Source organism: Gaeumannomyces tritici (assembly GCF_000145635.1).
Source record: "Gaeumannomyces tritici R3-111a-1 unplaced genomic scaffold supercont2.2, whole genome shotgun sequence".
NCBI classification, from domain to species: Eukaryota; Fungi; Ascomycota; class Sordariomycetes; order Magnaporthales; family Magnaporthaceae; genus Gaeumannomyces; species Gaeumannomyces tritici.
The window spans coordinates 2,795,368-2,813,249 of record NW_008804546.1 but is presented as its reverse complement, the minus strand read 5'-3'; the positions used below and the strand labels follow the sequence as shown (position 1 = coordinate 2,813,249).

At 58.1% G+C, this 17,882-nt stretch overlaps 10 protein-coding genes across 10 annotated transcripts; 5 read left to right on the top strand and 5 right to left on the bottom strand.

Moving 5' to 3' along the window:
- Window positions 1-22: 22 nt before the first annotated feature.
- On the top strand, window positions 23-330 carry GGTG_03482 (hypothetical protein; the record flags this gene model as incomplete). Its single annotated transcript, XM_009221262.1, has 2 exons — window positions 23-132; window positions 216-330. 2 exons carry the CDS (start codon window positions 23-25, stop codon window positions 328-330), a joined length of 225 nt encoding a protein of 74 aa, XP_009219526.1.
- A 182-nt stretch (window positions 331-512) lies between these two features.
- Window positions 513-1,347, top strand: GGTG_03481 (hypothetical protein). Its single transcript, XM_009221261.1, has one exon. The coding sequence runs from the start codon at window positions 663-665 to the stop codon at window positions 1,080-1,082; it is 420 nt and encodes a 139-aa protein (XP_009219525.1). The 5' UTR covers window positions 513-662; the 3' UTR covers window positions 1,083-1,347.
- Window positions 1,348-1,445: 98 nt separating this feature from the next.
- GGTG_03480 (hypothetical protein) lies at window positions 1,446-2,287 on the bottom strand (the record flags this gene model as incomplete). Its single annotated transcript, XM_009221260.1, has 2 exons — window positions 1,446-2,029; window positions 2,205-2,287. The coding sequence occupies 2 exons, from the start codon at window positions 2,285-2,287 to the stop codon at window positions 1,582-1,584; spliced, it is 531 nt and encodes a 176-aa protein (XP_009219524.1). The 3' UTR covers window positions 1,446-1,581.
- A 939-nt stretch (window positions 2,288-3,226) lies between these two features.
- GGTG_03479 (hypothetical protein) lies at window positions 3,227-3,668 on the bottom strand (the record flags this gene model as incomplete). Its single annotated transcript, XM_009221259.1, has 3 exons — window positions 3,227-3,295; window positions 3,464-3,549; window positions 3,659-3,668. 3 exons carry the CDS (start codon window positions 3,666-3,668, stop codon window positions 3,227-3,229), a joined length of 165 nt encoding a protein of 54 aa, XP_009219523.1.
- Window positions 3,669-4,685: 1,017 nt separating this feature from the next.
- On the top strand, window positions 4,686-6,968 carry GGTG_03478 (hypothetical protein). The gene is made up of 5 exons (XM_009221258.1): window positions 4,686-5,093; window positions 5,186-5,421; window positions 5,523-5,912; window positions 6,125-6,670; window positions 6,797-6,968. Exons 1-5 carry the CDS (start codon window positions 4,748-4,750, stop codon window positions 6,845-6,847), a joined length of 1,569 nt encoding a protein of 522 aa, XP_009219522.1. The 5' UTR covers window positions 4,686-4,747; the 3' UTR covers window positions 6,848-6,968.
- Window positions 6,969-7,299: 331 nt separating this feature from the next.
- Window positions 7,300-9,054, bottom strand: GGTG_03477 (hypothetical protein). The gene is made up of 3 exons (XM_009221257.1): window positions 8,684-9,054; window positions 7,897-8,610; window positions 7,300-7,821 (listed from the first exon to the last, which is right to left on the bottom strand). The coding sequence occupies exons 1-3, from the start codon at window positions 8,853-8,855 to the stop codon at window positions 7,514-7,516; spliced, it is 1,194 nt and encodes a 397-aa protein (XP_009219521.1). The 5' UTR covers window positions 8,856-9,054; the 3' UTR covers window positions 7,300-7,513.
- Window positions 9,055-9,216: 162 nt separating this feature from the next.
- On the bottom strand, window positions 9,217-9,930 carry GGTG_03476 (hypothetical protein). Its single transcript, XM_009221256.1, has 2 exons — window positions 9,625-9,930; window positions 9,217-9,555 (listed from the first exon to the last, which is right to left on the bottom strand). Exons 1-2 carry the CDS (start codon window positions 9,759-9,761, stop codon window positions 9,468-9,470), a joined length of 225 nt encoding a protein of 74 aa, XP_009219520.1. The 5' UTR covers window positions 9,762-9,930; the 3' UTR covers window positions 9,217-9,467.
- Window positions 9,931-9,986: 56 nt separating this feature from the next.
- On the top strand, window positions 9,987-11,736 carry GGTG_03475 (hypothetical protein). The gene is made up of 4 exons (XM_009221255.1): window positions 9,987-10,542; window positions 10,724-11,140; window positions 11,258-11,325; window positions 11,418-11,736. The coding sequence occupies exons 1-4, from the start codon at window positions 10,239-10,241 to the stop codon at window positions 11,496-11,498; spliced, it is 870 nt and encodes a 289-aa protein (XP_009219519.1). The 5' UTR covers window positions 9,987-10,238; the 3' UTR covers window positions 11,499-11,736.
- A 348-nt stretch (window positions 11,737-12,084) lies between these two features.
- On the bottom strand, window positions 12,085-17,273 carry GGTG_03474 (hypothetical protein). The gene is made up of 5 exons (XM_009221254.1): window positions 13,661-17,273; window positions 13,427-13,562; window positions 12,799-13,362; window positions 12,509-12,733; window positions 12,085-12,443 (listed from the first exon to the last, which is right to left on the bottom strand). Exons 1-5 carry the CDS (start codon window positions 14,087-14,089, stop codon window positions 12,289-12,291), a joined length of 1,509 nt encoding a protein of 502 aa, XP_009219518.1. The 5' UTR covers window positions 14,090-17,273; the 3' UTR covers window positions 12,085-12,288.
- Window positions 15,267-17,599, top strand: GGTG_03473 (hypothetical protein). The gene is made up of 2 exons (XM_009221253.1): window positions 15,267-16,161; window positions 16,246-17,599. The coding sequence occupies exons 1-2, from the start codon at window positions 15,387-15,389 to the stop codon at window positions 17,181-17,183; spliced, it is 1,713 nt and encodes a 570-aa protein (XP_009219517.1). The 5' UTR covers window positions 15,267-15,386; the 3' UTR covers window positions 17,184-17,599.
- The last annotated feature ends 283 nt before the right edge of the window (window positions 17,600-17,882 follow it).

Below are 17,882 nucleotides of genomic sequence, written 5' to 3'. Positions count from 1 at the left end.
GCTTTCTCGGCCGGTCCCGCTGATGCATGTGTCGAGTGAGTGGCACGACCTCCAGGGCTGGCCAGACCTCGATATTGGCCACGAGGCTCTCACCGACGCCCCGAGGGGTAGCACGGTTCTTACCGATATCAAGTGCCTCCACTTTGGCGGCGGTCTCAGATGTGGTGAGAGGGCCTAGACCGTCCAACCACACTGCTATCGCTTGTTTGCTACAGTGGTGCTTATGGAATCGTGGCCTTCTTGGTCGGTCAAGAGGAGATTGAGGCCTCGATAGGACCGAGATGCGGCCACATCGGGACACCGAACGACGCACGCCGCCCAGAATATTGAAGCTATTGGCTGGATTCACGCCATGTGCGCTCGAGGTGCTACGGTTGATCCTTCCCCTAGGGTGAGACCTGCTGAGAGAATATGGCCTCACTAGGGCATTGGCGGAGCAAGAGCGAGGTGGAAAACTGCGAAGTGTGTACATGGCAGATAGCATTCTCGGCATGCCTTGGTGAATATAAATACGCCTCTGTTCCTCGCTGCCCATGGAATCAGAATATCACCATCACCAGCAAGATCTCATCAGACACTCCTGGCAGCAATACCATTTCTACAACATCCTACACACTTATATCTCTTGAGCTTCGACTTTGATCAGTCCACCGCCCATCAAAATGCAGTTCCGCGTCGCCACCATCGCCCTTCTCGTCTCGGCCGTCGCCGGCGCCGCCCTGCCCGCCGAGGCCGAGGCCGGCAACGAGGCGCGTGGGCTCATCGAGGCCCGCGCCAACGGCGACATCACCTGGTACAACGTCGGCCTGGGCGCCTGCGGCAAGCAAAACGTGGACACCGACCTCATCGTGGCCCTCAACAAGGCCGACTTCGACCCCCACACCCCCAACGGGAACCCCAACAACAACAAGCTCTGCGGCAAGAAGATGCGCGTCTCGTACAACGGCAAGTCGGTCGACGTGACCCTCCGCGACCGCTGCGCCGGCTGCAAGAAGGGCGACGTCGACCTGAGCCCCGCCGCCTTCAAGAAGCTGGCCCCCCTCGGTAACGGCCGCGTCAAGGGCTCCTGGAAGTGGCTGTAAAGTGACTGCCGGAACGAGCCTCGTGCCCTTTGAGCAACAGCTCTCACATTGTTCTCTTCTCAGGCTGGGATATGTTGAAGTGCCGGTGGTTTGAATGACCTTGGATGACGAAAAAGGAGGGTAGAAAGAGTTGGCTCGCGGATATCACTTTCTCTAATTTCTTTGTGTAAACATTTTCGCTTCTCCCAGTACATATTACCCACTCCCTCGAGACAGATATCTAGTCACAATTCCCGGCTGCGTCAGCTCATGGGTTTCCATTGCATTGCCTGTCACTGATGACCGTTCGTTTCCGCTGGCCGCTTCTTGCATAAATGGGTTGGAGCTGGCTTCCAAGTCCAGGGTTCCAATGGGTGGGTTGTGCAGGGTAATAAAGCTCCGCTCAGCGATACGGCGGCGCTGAAACTGCAAATTTACAGAATGATCGGATATTCTAGGAGATACGACACGCCCAAGTCTCAACACCCGGCCAGAACCGTCTCTAACCTCCCCTGATCTATCAGAGACCGCAGCACGCAGGTCCCGGAGAGCTGGAGGGGACCCCGCCGACACCAGGCGCGCAGCAAGTCAGGCTGCAGCAGAGGTCAGGACGGCTAAAGTCGCACGGCGCAAGGTTGGCGGCGCACACGGTGGCGGTCGCGGTGGCCACGGCAACCTGAGTCTGCGTGGACGTGGTCGTGACGACGACGATGCTCGTCGCGCTCGTCGTGGCCGACGGGGCCGCCAACGTCGTCGTCCGGGCCGGGATGCCGCCGAAACACGCGCACGCGGACCTGTAGGCGGCCGCGTCCGGGCAGGCGCTGGCGTACGAGGGCACGCCGCTGAGCCGGACCGTCACCTGGCGGCGCCCGAAGAGGCCCGAGGAGAGCACTGTGGTCGTGGTCGTGGTTGATGTAGTCGTGGTCGTGGATACGGTCGCGGTGATCAGGACCACGACGGTTGAGGTGCTGCATGACTCGTCCGAGGAAAATACTTAGTTGTTGGGGAGCAACATCGGTAAAAGAATCCATGGGTCTTACACGGTGCGAGGCGTGACGGTGGCCAGTAGGAAGCTTGAGCAGTCGGCTATACGGCTAGCCAGGTTCGGAACCTTGTCGCATTTGCCGGTTACGGCGCGGGCACATTGTTGGCCGGCAGGAGTTGGTGGCCACGGCGAGCCTCGCCGAGGCCACCATGGCCAGGAGGTCTTTGACAATAAACTTCATAATGTCACGGAACGGTGCGGGGAGTTTCGGTGTTGATAAATTCGTTCCGATGCTCTGGAAAGATCCTGACAATACTGAGGTAGCGTGGGCTATCACCCACGGAGACGCGATACATTTATACTGCTATCATGTCTGCAGGGATGTTCACATCCGTGTGTTTCTGCTAGGAACACGTCCGAGGGTAGCGCAATCTCCGAATACTTGGTAGGTAGCCTGGCATCTTGAAGAGCTTTGAGACATCGCCGGGATGACCAGCAGGAGCTGAAAAGCCGATCCAGCTTGGTCTTGGTCCATGCTGAGCATGGAGATCAGATGGCAAGAATGTACCCCTGATATGCAGCTTCAATAAACTAGCCACTAGGCCAATTGCGATAGTCCGCAGCTGAAGCTCGCAAGTGTGGTGTGGAGATTGCCATCGTGGTGTATGGAGCTAGGCTCAGATTTATTCTTGCCTCACTGGCTAGGACATGTGCAGGAAGGACGCAGCTTTGCCACCGCGACCAAAGCGAAAATGCTGGTATGCAGATGCGATCGCCTCGGGGCTAGTTTAGGGCGGCACGGATGGCGCTTGCCGAAGAAGGGCATCGGCATCACCTCACGGGTGACTTACACCGCGCACCAGAGGTGAGGTATGCCATTGAGGGCCTGGGGCGTTGACGGAGTACCGATTTTCGGGACTAAACCTAAAATAAGCTTAATTTTTAACGTCGAAACAGTGCCTGAGTAGCCTTGGCCCTTCCGTGCATTTTTCGCCCTATCTAGTACCGATCTATATGCTAGTACGTTTCTAAAAAGACGCCGGCCTCTTACCGGGGATTGTCCTATCTGGTTGATCGGAATCGCTTTATTGTGCTCACAAACCGGGAAAGGAACTGGCTCAACCAAAGGGAGGTATATCCAAGATCCAAACGCCGGATGCCTGACACTTGCCCCTTTTCCCTACTCCATCTCGCAACCGCATGCGCCAGAATAGCGGTTCAACAGTCGGCCCTTAGGATCGAGCAAAAACTAGAAATGTAAGTTCACTACAAACAACATGTATCGCCCACGCTGTAACGTTGTGCACGTTGCAGATGCACTCGTTGCTGAATGGGACGGCGGAAGACCTCTCAGTGTTGGCCGCAGAAAGCCAATTTCAATCGTGATTTTCCTCTGGCTGCTTGCCATACATCTTACCTTCAGGGTGGCCTTGCTTGGTCGGGAGCAAGCTTGCAAGGCGATAGTAGGCACCGCACTAGACAGGGCATACCAGCGGCACCGGACTCTCGAATAGTACCGGTTGGCTGGTTAATAAAGGGTTTACTTATGGGCGAGTGGATCAAGGCGAGTTTATCCAACGAACAGTCATTTTTGCATGTGAACTGCACTTACGGTTGCCCATATGCCGACTAGTCTCGCGACCCAGCCTACAGTGAGCGAGGAAGCATGATTTAATGAATTTGCATATGACCGTCTCTTCTCTTTTGGCCCCTTCTGGATATTATTGGTGCGCGCGGGGTTTCCCCTGGTTTGGGCCCGCGGCCTGGCCCAGCGTTTAGCACAGGCAGTAAGTGCCTAGGTACCTCTGCCGACTTTCTTCCAGATTTCTCAAAGATGGCGAATCTGGTGGCCGATGGCGGGCGAGAAAGAATAGGACCAGTGACTTTAATATTGGCAGGGATTTGACTATAGCCATGATATACCGAATGGGCGGCTTGGCTTCCATGCCATCGATATTCTGGTGGACCACGTTGGCGGCGCGCCGCGTCGGACCGAGGCCAGCGAGTGGAACAGGGGCTTCGGCAGCATGGACAGAGCCAAAGCTAATGCTGTCAGTGGTTGTCTAGGTTTGCACATACAAGCGCTAGTTGTCTGTAATGGCCTCGAGCGCAGCATCCCACGCCGTCGGCAGCTGTCTCGCTAGTTAGTGGTTCCGGTATACTCGGGACAGGCGTATGTCAGGTGGACTAGATCATTGGTACTGTATTATGAATTATATCCTTGGGCGCATCACACACTTCCCATCTTCTCGTGGATGCCTTTTCGGAATATCCCCCTGACTCCCTACGGCTGGACAAGCTCGTTCACGGGGGTGGCGACGACATCATGCAGGGGCAATATAGGTTGATGATGGCTGCTATTTTTGTCAAGAGAAAGATTGCGACACTTGCGCATACATTTTGAGAGACAATATTCTATATCGGGGATCACGACAAAGAACAAGGGGGTTGTTGGAACAGGGCTGGAAGGGGTACGATACAGCAACACGCAACACCTGGGGTGCATTTCTTCCAGCGCCTGTTGGACTTTTCGGCCCCCACCCACCGTAATCGCATCCGCTGCGTGCAACATAGGTCGGGCACATATAAAAATGGGCAGCGCTCCCGTGAGTGCGGCTCCTTCGAATTGGAGTTTCTTCGGGAGAAGCAGCCGCCAACTTCAAAAACAACACCAGCAACAGTCAGCCGAGAGAAAGACATAATGATCGTGCTTCTGTGCCAATTAGTCCTTCTCGGGGCCCTGTTTGTGGCATCCATCTACTGGCTTTTCCTTCTCCCTCCGCGCGAGCCCCGCGACGTGCCGGCCGTGCCCTTTTGGGTCGCGCTGATTCCCTTCTTCAAGGACGTCGACCAGGCAGACATTTTTAAACGCTACATCGAAGGACCCCTTCGGCGCCACGGCGCGGTCAAAATCTTTTTTGGCGCGCAGTGGAACGTCCTCGTCCACCGGCCGGCCTACCTCGCCGAAATCTTCAGAAAGGAGGATGTTTACGAGAAGTCGGGAAACCAGAAAAAGATACCGCACAGTGTCCTGGCTGCGTTTCTGGGTGAGTTGCTGCCAAGATTCATATCCATGGCGCAGAACCGCGCTGCACTTTGCCAATACTAATAGTTGGTACCCTCTGAACCATACGAAAAGGCGACAACATCATATCGAGCAGAGCAGATACCTGGCAAAGCTACCGAGCGGTTGTCAAGCCTGGCCTGCAACGCAATTTCGAGGTGGGCACATTGGCAAGGAATGCGCGCCTTCTATGCGATGCGATCGAGGCTACACGGAAACTGTCGCTAGGGGGCTCAATCATGGTACAGGACTTGCTTCAAAAGTACTCTGTGGCCAACTGCGCCGGGCTGTTGCTCCAGGTGGATTTGCCTGTAAGTGCCAATCCCCTTGGTTCATGTGCAATGTGCAATTCGCCCGTTCCCGGTTCTGCATTCCGGACTTAACAGAAGCGGCATGGGTTGCCACCTTGCAGACGATGGAGTCAGATTACGTGCCACTCAACAGTCTTCAGATTGCGGTCAAGCGCGAGATCTTCAAGCCCATCTTCATGAACTTTCCATTCCTGGACCACCTTCCCTTGCCCGGCCGTAAGCGGGCCAGAAGCCTGGTGGCGGCCTTCAGAAACGAGTTGAAAATAGCACTCGAGGACAGCCACCAACCAAACCCGCATCTATCTGCATCTGTCGATAGCATCCCGGCAGAGACGTCAGATAAGCTGGGCGCGCGCCTGTTGGGGGCGCTCCGTTCGGGTCTCTGGACCGAAAAGCAATTCCTTGACAATCTCACCGTCACATTTGTGGCTGGACAGGAAAACCCGCAGCTGGCCATGATTTCGATGCTGTACCTGCTCGCTAAGCACCCGGTATGTGACTTTTTTTTCTCTTCCCCTTGTCCCGCCCAGCGCGCGCGGGGGTTGCTCATGGGCGTGGGAGCACATACACACCCCCTCACACACACACATACACACACACACACCCGCCGCGCAAGACCATTCCTAGTGGGGCGACGTGCATGTTCGCAACCATACCAACCTACGACAAAGCTGACGTTTGCGCCTTGGGTTGGGTCGCACAGCAAATCCAGGATCAGGTGTTTTACGAGATGCGCAGCAAGGTCGGTGAGGGTGCATGCCACGCCGTCGGTGCCACCACCACCCTACCAGCAGATCCCGCCGCGGCGACGCAGCTGCTGCAGGAGCTGCCGCTGATGACGGCCGTCGTGTACGAGAGCCTACGACTATTCCCGCCCATCGGGCAGCTCGTCAACCGCAGGGTCGGCGCGGCGGGCGGCGCGCTCCTGGGCGGCGGCGGCAGCAGCAGCACGTACCTGCCGCACGGGACGTATGTGGGCTACAACTGCTACTCGACCAACAGGGACCCGGAGGCTTGGGGCGCCGACGCGGACGAGTTCAGGCCCGCGCGGTGGGGCGGTGCGCCCGACGAGATTCAGCGGTGCTACCGCCGCCGGCGGACGCGCGGCGAGTTCATCTCGTTCCACGGCGGGAAGCGGGCGTGCCTCGGCGAGAAGTTCGCCCTACTCGAGATGCGGGTGACGCTGTGGCTGCTGGTCGGGCGTTTTCGATGGGCGCTGGACCCGACCTGGCCAGACAGGATGACGCCGGTGAGCCTTACTTTCCCTCCCCCCCTTCACCCTTGGCATGTATGCCATCTCGTATACTCTTGGATATCCTTTCCGCTTTTGTCAACGTATCTAACCTTCCTTTAATGGTTGCGGCCGCATGGGAAGGCTGGGCCGTTGTACCCGCGGGCTTTGAAGCTCGTTTTCGAAAACCGCTAGCGGTGGCGCGGTTTGAGACTAGGGGTTGGAAACCGGCGTGCTAGAAGACGCCCCCTCGCAGCATATGCTATCAACATCTTAGTAAGGTAGCTAGAAAATTGATGCCAAGTACGGAAACATAATGATGCATGTGGGTGGGTGGTATGGAACCGTGGGATGCTGCTGGAGGATAGAGTCGACCCGCCACCCGCTCACCTTTCAGCACATTAGTATCGAGGAGATGACTGCGGGTACCTAGTACATTGAAAAATGCAAGATTGGCCCTGAAATGGCCGCTCGGACGAAGTACACAGTATCGGACTTCGTACCGCCACGAGGCATTGGTGGGTGGGCTACCCAAGGCGGCGGGTCATCCACGTTTCCTCTCGACACACGCGCGTTTCTTGCAGCTGTCAAGATCGCCCGACAGCACATACAGTGTCGCAGTCGATTACAGCAGCAGATCTTTGAAGATCCTAGAGGCGTGTCCTCAAACGACCACCACGCCCAGCCGTGTAAATCGCCATTTTTTTTTGGCTGTAGCCTTATTTTTGGATAGTGAAAATCCATTCCCAACTACATGCACCCTACGTCCATTGTGGACAACTTCCTTGATCCAAAAAAGGTTCAGAGATACACCATTCCATTGCTGACTCATAATACCAAACAACCATCAAGCCTTAGTCCTTAGTGGCCATGCCCGGCCATAGCCATGCCATTGTGGCCCTGGCCCATAGCCATGTCGTGGTGGTTATTTCCCCCCATGGGCATCCCATGGCACCCCGTGGTTGGGGCCTTGCCATTTCCATTGACAGCGTCTTTGGTAGGGACTTGGCTCTTCGGCTTTTCCTTACCCTCAGCCTCGGCCTTGGACTTGCTCTCAGGGTCGAAGAATGGGACCTCGCCAATGCCCACGGCACGGTTGCCGGAGCGTTCGCCGAGGTCCATGTAGTCAAACGTGGCCCTGTGGAAGACGCTGCGGTTGTCCCAGATGGCTATACCACGGGTCAGATACGCCTGCGACACAGCTGGGGGCCTTGATTGAGGGCAGAATGACGGGCTGTACTTACCAATGTCATGCGGGTTCCGCCATTTGAACCTGCATTGCAGGTCGTGGTTGTCCTGGATCATGTTGTAGAACTTCTTGAGCAGCTCCTCGGACTCGATCGGGTTGACCTCGTTGATGCGCTTGGAGAACTGGCCGAGGGCAAAAACGCTCCGCCAGCCCGTGACGGGGTTGGTGCGCACGACGGGGTGGACGGCCGTCAGGGCCGTGCCCAGGTTGAGCGGGTTCCCGCGCTCGCCGTCCTCGATCTTCTCGCCGCGGTTGCGGATGGCCATGAGGACGCAGTCGGCGCGGCAGGTGACGGTCAGGCGGTCCACAAAGTCGCGATAGGGCCCGGACAGGCGGTTGTAGAGCTCGTAGCCCGAAGCCCACAGCGTGTCGCCGCCCGTCTCGGGCAGCTTGATGACGCGGAGCGAGGTGTAGTCGGCCGGGACGGGCTCGAACTGGATGTCGGTGTGCCACTCGGCCGCGTCGAAGCGGCGCTTGTCCATGTTGGGCATCTTGTCGAACATGTACTTGAACCCGACCGAGTTGACGTAGCTGATCTGCCGGTCCGCCGTCCCGCCCTCGGGCACGTACGCCGGCGCGAGCGGGAACGTGTGCACCGACGACTCGGCCGGCTTGCCCGCCAGCTGGCCGAGCCGGTGCACCAGCTCCTTCTGCAGCTCGTTGGTGAGGTTGGTTTGAGACCGGAAGAAGACGACGCCACGCGTTGAAACTGAGAGGGACGGTAATGTCAGGCTCAGCTCATCTGCTTTCTTCATCAACTTGCTCCGGAGTGGTAGACTTACTCGTGATGGCGAGGTCGCGGAGGAGATCGTCAGCATTTTCGGCATTGATCAGGTCGTCCACGATGTTGACGTCGAGATATTCCCGTCCGGTGATGGGCGTCGTCTCCTCGTAGGAGAACTTGTCCAGAGCACCGCTCAGCTTCAGCCGAGTGCAGCCTTTAGCTTGCGCCATGATGATTTGGGTTTATGCGTGGGGGCTTTTGGTATTGCCGTCAGACACGAGAGTCGCTATTCTTTTGGTTTTGCCTTCACACTTCTTTCGTATTATTCACAAGTCGGAGAAGGCCTTGTCTCGTGATAAATAGCATGAAACCCCTGGGAGAAATATGGCCTTTTTTCTACCTTTTGCAACTAATCCTAGCACTCTTGGGGACAAACTTGCATCACTAGACACAAGCCGCGTTTGCCATTCTGACATTTTCAATCTCTCGTCAGGATTGATTTAGACAGGGATAGGTTGCATGTCACACCGCACTTTGACACAAAGCCCGTTGGCGGATGTACAAACTGGGTACCAAAGGGTACGCCGTGACGACGATGATGAAGAGGGTGAGGGTGCAAAAGCGCTGCAGCCCAAGGAAAACCCCCACCCCTCGGGGACTAAATTAATTAGACCCCCCTCCCGCCTGACTGTAAGAACCTTAGGTAGCTACCCTCCCTTCTGTACCTTCGGGTGCTCGTTCCGATCCTGCTGAGCTGCCGGCTCGCTTCTCGTCCGTGCGACTGCAACCCCGTCTGCATCTTGGCTGCAGGACCCGCGCCGCTCAACGGCGCTCGGTGAGCGCTAGACGGCTGAAATTGCTGAACATGCATAACTAGCGTAGCTGAGGCCGGGCGGAAAATGCTCTTGGCATACTTTTAGATATCGCAGTCTTGTGTAGATCAGTAAGTCTCGTCACCTTGCTGCTGCTATTTTTTGCCAGATCAGGACAAGGTCTTACCTCACGTACGCTTCTTGAAACACAGAAAGCTGGCTTTTCCTGTGGGAGCGCTTTATCGCCGCCGCTGCGGGTATAACGAGACGTGTCCGTGGGACAGCGTGGCCCCCGCGACCCCCGAGATGGCCCGATAACGACATCTTCGGAGCGGCTGCTGACCGCAATTTTGTGATTAGTATACCTTTTTATGTAATGCCTTCCTCTTCAGGTTGCGGAACAATAACATCGGTGAGGTCAGCGGCGCGGAGTCTAAGCCCGGCTATCCCAAGCGGCCTCTTCATCCTGATGGCCGCCATTTGTGGTGGGCTACTTCCGGGCCGGTGTCGTAAGCCGAAGTTTTGGAAGTACAGATACCTCGGCAGACACTAGAGCGTGCCAGCCACATGCATATCACCATGATATTGCGTGTCGGTCCCGGGTACCTACTTAAAGAGAACGAAGCATCTGCAGGCCATGACATTACACCACCCGCTGCGTCGGGACGAAGCAACCGGCTCTCCTCTCTCCTCTCCGATCTGCCACACTAGCCGCACCCACGGTTTCCCACTCAGCCGTTGCAATCCCAGATTTGCCCATCACACAGCCAACTTTACTGCCCCTACCTCCCGCGCACTACCATGTCGCACTCCCGCGCATTCGACTTTGGTGGCGAGGTGGCCATCGTGACGGGCGGCGGCTGCCTCATCAAGAACGAGCTAGGCAACGGCAGCGCCGCGGCCGTGCTGCTCGCGCGGCACGGTGCCCGCGTGGCCGTCGTCGACCGCGACGTCGAGGCCGCCGCCGAGACCAAGCGCATCATCGAGGAGGAAGGTGGTGTCGCCGAGGTGGTGCGGGCGGACGTCACGCTGGACGAGGACTGCAAGGCCGCCGTCAGCAAGGTGGTTGAGCTGTTTGGCAGGGTCGACATCCTGGTTAACATTGGTGAGTTTTCTGCTACGTCGGAAGGATGCTTCGCTAGCGGCTAGCCTCCTTCACTCCTTCGCTCGACCTGCGTACCGTAACCTGGGAGAAGCAGGAGGGCCGCCTTCCCTGCTCCCAGCCGACTCGAAGCTGGACTAACCGATCTCGACCTCATGCCCATCCCCCGCCCCCCCCTCAACAGTGGGCACCGGCTATCCCACCGGCAACGCAGAGACCGTGACGACCGAGGCCTTCAACGAGGGCATGCACTACAACGTAACCAGCATGGTGCAGATGGTGCGCCACGTCGTGCCCGTCATGCGCGCGGGCGGCAAGGGCGCCATCGTCAACATGAGCTCCGTCGTGGGCCTGGGTGGGGGCGCGCCCGGTGTCTTCTACTCCACCTCCAAGGGTGCCATTGTCGCCATGACGCGCGCCATGGCCGGCAACTACGGGCCCGACGCTATCCGTGTCAACTGCGTCTGCCCTGGAATGGCCTACACGCCCATGGCGCGCGTCAACGCGGGCGACGATGGCGCCATGAGCGAGCAGATGCGCGCGGAGCGGAGGAACCTTGGCTTCCTCAAGTACGAGGGCACGGTCATGGACATTGGTTACGGTTCGTCCAGCGTTGTATTTTTTTTCCCTTCCCCTCCCCCTTTATCGTCTCTGATGCAGTGACCGAGCGGCGGCGCGTTATGTGAGGCTGACGAGAGTCGACGGACCGACGCTTTAGCCATCCTCTTCTTGTCGAGCAAGGAGGCACGGTGGATCACGGGCGCGATTCTGCCCATAGATGGCGGGGTAGGATTCTCCCAACACGCCCGTCACATCGTCCCTGATACGGGCACTTGCATTGCGCCATCTGCTGACACCACACGTGGCACCACCAACAGTATTCAGCTGGCAGGGTCGATCACCCCAAGATGGGTTGCATGGCGAAGGGCAAGGGCGGGATGCACGGTCACCAGTCTTAGTTGCCAAACCCGGGGCTTACGTCTCACAGTGCAAAGTAGTGGCAGTGCGGCGGGCGTTTGTTCATCGATGGCAGCCAGCCCTAGGGATATTCGTGTGCTACTGTGTACGACAGGACACATTGCGGTAGAATATCATATAGGATCTAGACCATTGGGGTTACTTGGATGTGCTATATCGGGCTATTCCGCAAATGGAGCCTTGCTTGCGCCCCCTTGCTTGACATACGACACCCAGGCCTCCGAGGCTAGCCGTATCACAACTAGCCCGATTTCTCCTACGTGGTATGTCAAGATCAAGGATGCTCCTGCAGCTTCCGCGCTAGACATATCTAGTCATATCTCGATGAGGCTGTTTGCGCGATATCACTCAACCCCGCGAGCATCTCCACTTTATTTTTTCACCATGAGCGAGAGTCCGGACAATTCTACCAGACAGTTATCGTACTCCCCTACACATTATCGGCAGATAATTTCTGTGCTTCTGTACACCGTTACGTGTGCCCGGCCGGACAAAGAAGTGCCTTCCGTCACACCAAATAAACGGGCTGAATGGCAGATGCACGCTACTAAGGCAACGGGCCTAGATCTTCTGACCCTCATAGGCCAAAGTGGTAGACTGTAGACTGTGGTAACCACGATTCATTGATATTGGCGGAGGACTGTATCGATCTGCCGAACTCCTTTAGCTACCAAATTATCTTTTTGCGGCACCCCAGAGGCGTAGCACTAGCTCGCAAGCGGACCATTTGGACATTTTCGATGCCGTGCGGTCTCCTAATCTCACACTTGATCAAGTATTGGTACCCCGCTCCACATCCACGTCTTTGGGTGTCGATGTTCCACTAGAGGCTACGGTCTTCTCCTGAGGTGCGGGAGTAGCAGGCCCCTTTGCAGGCCCAGAAAGCGTTGCCTTCTCTCTCCAGCGTGGGCCATGGAGCGCGAGAGCTTTATCGGAACTTGTCAGCTGGTGAGGGGAACAAGGGGGTTGGACGTAAGTGAGGTGTACATACCTAGGGCTCCGGCACCGAATACAACCAAGTCCAGTATGGCAAACCCTGTGAAGAACCAGCCATACCCCATCCGGGGCAAAAGGGCCGGGGTGACCACCGAGGAGATGGCAGCGGCCGGGTTTCTCATCAGACTCTCCACGGCCATGGCGGCTGCCGAGCTTTGAGGGGCACACTCTGTCAAGAAGGCAAAGGTGACGACCATGACAGAAGACATGCCCAACCCGACTTTGGTACTTGTAAGCATCGAGAATGGTCATATGCGGAGGATTGGGGAGGGACAGTGTACGCACTGAAAAATGTTGCTACCAACATTGCTGCTGGATGAACCGTCCTTTCAACGCACCAGCCGTACATGATAGCGCCGGCCGAGCACAGGAGAGCGCCCCAAAACTGGTCTACAAGGCGACTCTCAGGTGGGACCTGGCCGTCGGAAAGCCGCGTGGCAGTGCGGGCTCGGCGCCAGTCGGAGAAGCGCCCGGCGGACAGGGAGCCCAGTGTGATGGACACGCCATTGGCGACGTAGCCTGCGCCCACGGCAGTTACCGACCACCCGTACCTGGCCGTCAGCACGTCGGGGAGGTCGACGGCCATGGAGAAGTAGGTCGCGAACAAGAGGGCCGTGTACAGCGCCGCGATTGGGATGGGCGGGTAGCAGAAGAGGCGCCAGAAGAGCTTGAGGGAGGGCTTGGGCGGCCGCGGCCCGCGCTCCGCCTCGGGTGCCAGAGGGGAGGCCAGCCGAGGTGGCAGGAGCAGCACGCCCTTGCCGGCGTACAGACTCCCGTCCCCGACGCGGAAACGCAGCGTCTCGGGGAGGGCAAATATTACGACGAGCAATACGATGCCAACCGCGATTGCTTTGAACAGACGCGTGTCAGAAGGCTGTGATCCCGGTGAGGGAGATGGGGGGAGGTCACATACATAGGAATCCAAACGTCCACCGCCATGATGCCTGCCCCGTGATGACACCACCTAGCAAAGGGCCAAAGGTCGGTCCTAAGTTGGGTCCTAGCAGAAATACGGACATGGCGAAGCCCCTGCGGGCCGGCTCAGTTACCTGTTATGGGTGATTCTGGTCAATTTCATTTCTCGAGTAAAGGACGATAAGGACAATCATCGCGGCAGCCAATGTCGAATCGAGAAACACAAACATACGTCTGCCACAGTTCCAGCTCCCAGAGAGATAGCGGCAGAACATCCAAAGGCCTGCACCATTCGGAGGAAGACCAGGGCGCCATAATTTGGAGGCAGAGCAGCCATGAGGATGTTGGCGCCGAGGTAGGTTGCGAGCGCGATGATGTAGAGCGGCCGTCTGCCCTTCCAGTCGGCAAAGGCCGACCAGACCAGGGCGGCGAAGGCGCAGACGGCCATGAAGACGGCGACGGTGGCGTTGATGGCGACGCCGTCGACGCCGAACTCGCGCTCCAGCACCGGGAGTCCGGGCAGGTAGATGCCCCCGGCCATGGGGCCGAGGAGACCTGCCGCGCTGGCCACGCCGATGATGAAGCGCTTGCGGGCGGGGGAGAAGCCCGAGTACGGGGCCGCGGCATGGTCGGATGGCGGTGGTGTGCTTGTGGTGCCCATTGCGGCGAAATGGAACTGTCGCAGGGGTAGAGAGTAGAGACTGCAGATGGAACTGAAAGAGAGCAAGGTGTCGGTCAGGTTGGAAGATACGAGAACGCAAAAATTAGTGTTTTATCTGGCTCTGCGACAAACGCCCGAGACAAGCTCATGCAATTTCCGCAACGAGACGTCGGTCCATGGCAGCATGGCAGAAGCAACGGTGCGTGTCGAGATCAACAACAGCTCCGGATGAGTGAGCACACAGCATCCATCGCCGCATCGGTGAGAGCTTCAGCCGTCATCTTGAGGATGTGTCAGGCCGCATCCGACATGGTTGTAGTACACCCGACGACCAGCATGTACATCTGGGCTCCCCCTAGATACCTCCGTCCATGGCCGAGGCGTGCGCGTATCACTGCAGGGGCTGCGGGCTCGATTTTGAGGCCGCGAGGCAACCTCGCTTAGGCCAGAATCACAGACGCGGCAGGGCCATGAACAAGCCACGCTTGTACCACACTCCGAATGAATCCTCCATGACCATCCAACTAATCGGGCCGTGCTGACCTCGCGCGTTGAGGGCCGTTTGGTGGGTGGTATCGCTGGGCGCCAAGGCGAGCTAGACAGCTGCAGAGCCGCGGACTTGCAGGACGCACCACAGTCCTCACGTCATGTGATGGCTTTTTGCAGTTTCGCCCCGACATTTCCGACATCCTCGCTCCTTTCGCCGTCGCTGGGCAGGCGGTAAAGGAAGCTCCTCACCGGGCTCACTCGGGTTTCGCATCATCGGTTCGTCACACAATCAGGATGCCTTTCCGTCACCGCTCGTGCAGGGTCCCAGGAAAGGCATCCATGGTACAAACCGCATGCGTGGCGTCGAGGAGCACCAGCTGGACTGGCGGGGGTAGGCTTCTCGGGCCGTGGCATATCTGTCGAGATCCAAACAAAGAAATTGAGAATGGGGCCAATCCTAACCTATCCCGGCAGTATTTGTCGAAGGGGTTGTTGTGAGTGAGGTGAGCTTGATACGTGGGACAGTGCCAAAATGCGACACCAACATGATGGCGGCCCGGCAGCTGTGGTCAACGAGAGCGTGCTGAATGTGATCGTACGTGTGATGGAACGAGAGGCTGGGTGGGCAGGGCCCATGTACAAAAATACCTTCTCAAACTGACAGCCCGCTGGTCATCTTCCCGACCCAGGTGCCTGGAACCCAACGCTTTAATATCGGCTGGGGAAACTTGCTCAAACCTTCTCTCCACCATCAGGCCTCACCGTCATCATTCGTCTCTTCTCAGGAAAAATTGCCTTTCCCACCATCATGTCTCGCCCAAGCGCCTACCACAGGTTTTGTGCAGCTTTTGTGCGGACCCGAGGCGGAGCCCTCGTTACCTGCACTGGTCCTTTGCACCGCAAGGTGCGCGGGAACTGGCAGGAGGTCTGGCTGGCGCTGCACTCGTCCTCGTCCGACGAGCAAGCGCTTTCCCAGGATCTCTATGGCCCGGGGATCGGAGAAGCCGTCGTCAACAAGACCAAACATGGCCTGTCGCCGAGGAGCAAGCTCGTCGTCAGGGTCGAAGCAGTCCAGCAGGTCGAGCTGGCCATATACGAGACCGAGGAGGGAGAGGACGGCGGGGACGCCATCCTCGGCCTCATCTTCCAGAACTGCTCCGCATCCGAGGCCGCCTTTGACGACGTGTTCGCCAGGCTGCTTCTGCGGGACATCAGGCTCTTCACCACGACGCCCCTGGACAACCTGCCGCCCCAAGCCAGTGCCGCCACGGAAAAGATCGTCGACCTTTTCGACTCCACGCTCAGATATGTCATCGACGAGGATAAGTGGAGGGTCTCGGGGCGGGACTACTTTCGCGAGCGAGTCGACGACTTTGTGCGGCGTGGCGCCAGGGTCGAGTTCTGCCTCCCGGCTTTCCCTTGCAAATCCTCCAATCTGGACAAGGTTTCCGGCGTGCTCCCGGATAGGGGCGAGCAGCTCGCACTTGAAAATCTCCACTCCTTTGTCGAGGCCATAGAGGGCGTCTACAAGCCTGGAGCCAAGCTGTGGATTGTGAGCGATGGCCACGTGTTCAGCGATTGCAGTAAGTTCTTCCTTCTTTTCTGCCATAGGCGAGGACAGTACAACGGGTCCAAGAGAAAGTCTCGCTGACCTGCCCATCAAACAGTCGGCGTCGATGATGAGGTTGTCGACAGGTATAACGCTGAGATCATCAGGCTGAATACTGAAATCGGGAGGCGGCGCCGGGGCGCGGACCGAGTCGGGTTCATGTCACTGGTCGATATTTTCGACCTAGCGCACTCGACACCCGAAGTCACGCTCGCGCTGTCCCTGCGCCTCCCCGTCCTCGAGACCCAGATCGCCACCAAGCGCACGGCGCCGGCCGAGCTGAGCCGGCGGATGCTGCTCGAGGCCGGGCGGTCCAACGACAGCCTGCTGCGGGCGCGCATCGAGTCGGGCGAGCACAGCGCCCTCAAGCTGTACCGCGGCTTCTCGCGCTTCATGGCCGAGGACCTGTGCCACAACCGGTACGCGTCGCACCTGAGCCGCAGCAAGCTCAAGAAGCTCGCCACCCGGGTCTCGTTCGAGATGCTGCAGCGCAACGAGGCCTACTCGAACCTGGTCGAGCTCATCTTCCCGCACCACGTCCGCCTCTCCATCCACGCGCACAACAACGCCGGGCCCAAGTTCGGCATCCGCCTGCTCGGCCGCCACGCCCGAGCCCTCGAGCGCCTCTCGCTCGCCGGCGCCGCCGCGGAGATGCGCTCCGTCGACCTGCTGCACGTGCCGACGCCCTGGCACAACTGCCTCGTCGAGGTGGCTGGGCACCCGGGGCCCATCATGACCAAGTCCCGCGCCGTGAGGGAGGCGCTGGCCCGCGGCGAGTTCGTGGGCGGCTGGGTCGAGGGGGACCGGCTGGGCGTCGCGGGCCGCTTCAGCCTCGAGCTTCCGTCGAGGCTCCAGCCCAAGCGCTGCGACGGCGAGGTCTGGGACCTGCTCGATTGCTGCGATCCCGGGAACCCGTATCTGCGTGGGCGGGACGCTGTCCTGGAAGCCGAGATGCGCTACTGGTACGCGTCCTCGGCAGGCATCACATTGTCCTAGTTTTCTTCTGTTTCGGGCCGGCTGAAGTTCAGCAAGAATTTTCCTCAAAGTATGGCGACTCACGGCACGGTATGGATTCTTCAATGCTTGTCATGTTTGCCACAACGAATGTGGTGTCCACAGTGGTGTGGGATTATCAGGGCGATCCCTCTACCCCACCCACCCACCGCTGGACCTTGTTTCTGCTTTTATTTCCAACAACGCGAAAATTGAACTTCCGTTGAACGTTTTTACTTCCCTTTCCATTCCGTCTGGTTATCGCAACCACCGAGCCCTCACCATCCTGTGACCCGCGGGACTCTGGAGCCCGTCCATTCTCCACATGCCCAATAAGATACATGCCTCGTTTCGGTCGGTCGGCGATGCCTCAGGCTCTGTCTCTTAGGTGTAATAAAAATGCAATTGCGGTTAGTCGGCGTGCGGTCTCCCTAGGTACACCTCTACAATGTTCGAAGACTGCTTTTGCACGCGACTGGAGTAAATTCACCGTCTTCTCTTGCCATACGCTGGGCGACTCGAAATAGCCGCGCCAAGTAGTAGCTTATCAACGCAAATCGCGTAGGCCCGCAGCGACCCCTGCCTCCTTCCGCCCCGAGGCGAGCCTCCTGAAAGCCGATGGGACGGTTCGTCAAGCGAGCCGGTGGCATTCAACCGGATTGCCTGGCAGCTGCGTGAAGCCGGGAGGGGTGGCGCACCCGA

What these genes read in the sequence shown, in the direction of transcription:
- GGTG_03481 (XM_009221261.1), top strand. Translation starts at nt 663, where the DNA reads ATGCAGTTCCGCGTCGCCACCATCGCCCTTCTCGTCTCGGCCGTCGCC.
- GGTG_03478 (XM_009221258.1), top strand. Translation starts at nt 4,748, where the DNA reads ATGATCGTGCTTCTGTGCCAATTAGTCCTTCTCGGGGCCCTGTTTGTG. An exon ending in TGTCCTGGCTGCGTTTCTGG is followed by an intron (nt 5,094 to 5,185) that starts GTGAGTTGCTGC and finishes CCATACGAAAAG; the next exon opens with GCGACAACATCATATCGAGC. An exon ending in GGCCAGACAGGATGACGCCG is followed by an intron (nt 6,671 to 6,796) that starts GTGAGCCTTACT and finishes CCGCATGGGAAG; the next exon opens with GCTGGGCCGTTGTACCCGCG.
- GGTG_03477 (XM_009221257.1), bottom strand. Translation starts at nt 8,855, where the DNA reads ATGGCGCAAGCTAAAGGCTGCACTCGGCTGAAGCTGAGCGGTGCTCTG. An exon ending in CCGCGACCTCGCCATCACGA is followed by an intron (nt 8,611 to 8,683) that starts GTAAGTCTACCA and finishes CGTCCCTCTCAG; the next exon opens with TTTCAACGCGTGGCGTCGTC. An exon ending in GCGGAACCCGCATGACATTG is followed by an intron (nt 7,822 to 7,896) that starts GTAAGTACAGCC and finishes CCCGTGGTATAG; the next exon opens with CCATCTGGGACAACCGCAGC.
- GGTG_03476 (XM_009221256.1), bottom strand. Translation starts at nt 9,761, where the DNA reads ATGTCGTTATCGGGCCATCTCGGGGGTCGCGGGGGCCACGCTGTCCCA. An exon ending in TTTCAAGAAGCGTACGTGAG is followed by an intron (nt 9,556 to 9,624) that starts GTAAGACCTTGT and finishes GATCTACACAAG; the next exon opens with ACTGCGATATCTAAAAGTAT.
- GGTG_03475 (XM_009221255.1), top strand. Translation starts at nt 10,239, where the DNA reads ATGTCGCACTCCCGCGCATTCGACTTTGGTGGCGAGGTGGCCATCGTG. An exon ending in CGACATCCTGGTTAACATTG is followed by an intron (nt 10,543 to 10,723) that starts GTGAGTTTTCTG and finishes CCCCCTCAACAG; the next exon opens with TGGGCACCGGCTATCCCACC. An exon ending in GGTCATGGACATTGGTTACG is followed by an intron (nt 11,141 to 11,257) that starts GTTCGTCCAGCG and finishes CCGACGCTTTAG; the next exon opens with CCATCCTCTTCTTGTCGAGC.
- GGTG_03474 (XM_009221254.1), bottom strand. Translation starts at nt 14,089, where the DNA reads ATGGGCACCACAAGCACACCACCGCCATCCGACCATGCCGCGGCCCCG. An exon ending in GAGCTGGAACTGTGGCAGAC is followed by an intron (nt 13,563 to 13,660) that starts GTATGTTTGTGT and finishes CACCCATAACAG; the next exon opens with GTAACTGAGCCGGCCCGCAG. An exon ending in ATTCGGTGCCGGAGCCCTAG is followed by an intron (nt 12,444 to 12,508) that starts GTATGTACACCT and finishes GTTCCGATAAAG; the next exon opens with CTCTCGCGCTCCATGGCCCA.
- GGTG_03473 (XM_009221253.1), top strand. Translation starts at nt 15,387, where the DNA reads ATGTCTCGCCCAAGCGCCTACCACAGGTTTTGTGCAGCTTTTGTGCGG. An exon ending in CCACGTGTTCAGCGATTGCA is followed by an intron (nt 16,162 to 16,245) that starts GTAAGTTCTTCC and finishes CCCATCAAACAG; the next exon opens with TCGGCGTCGATGATGAGGTT.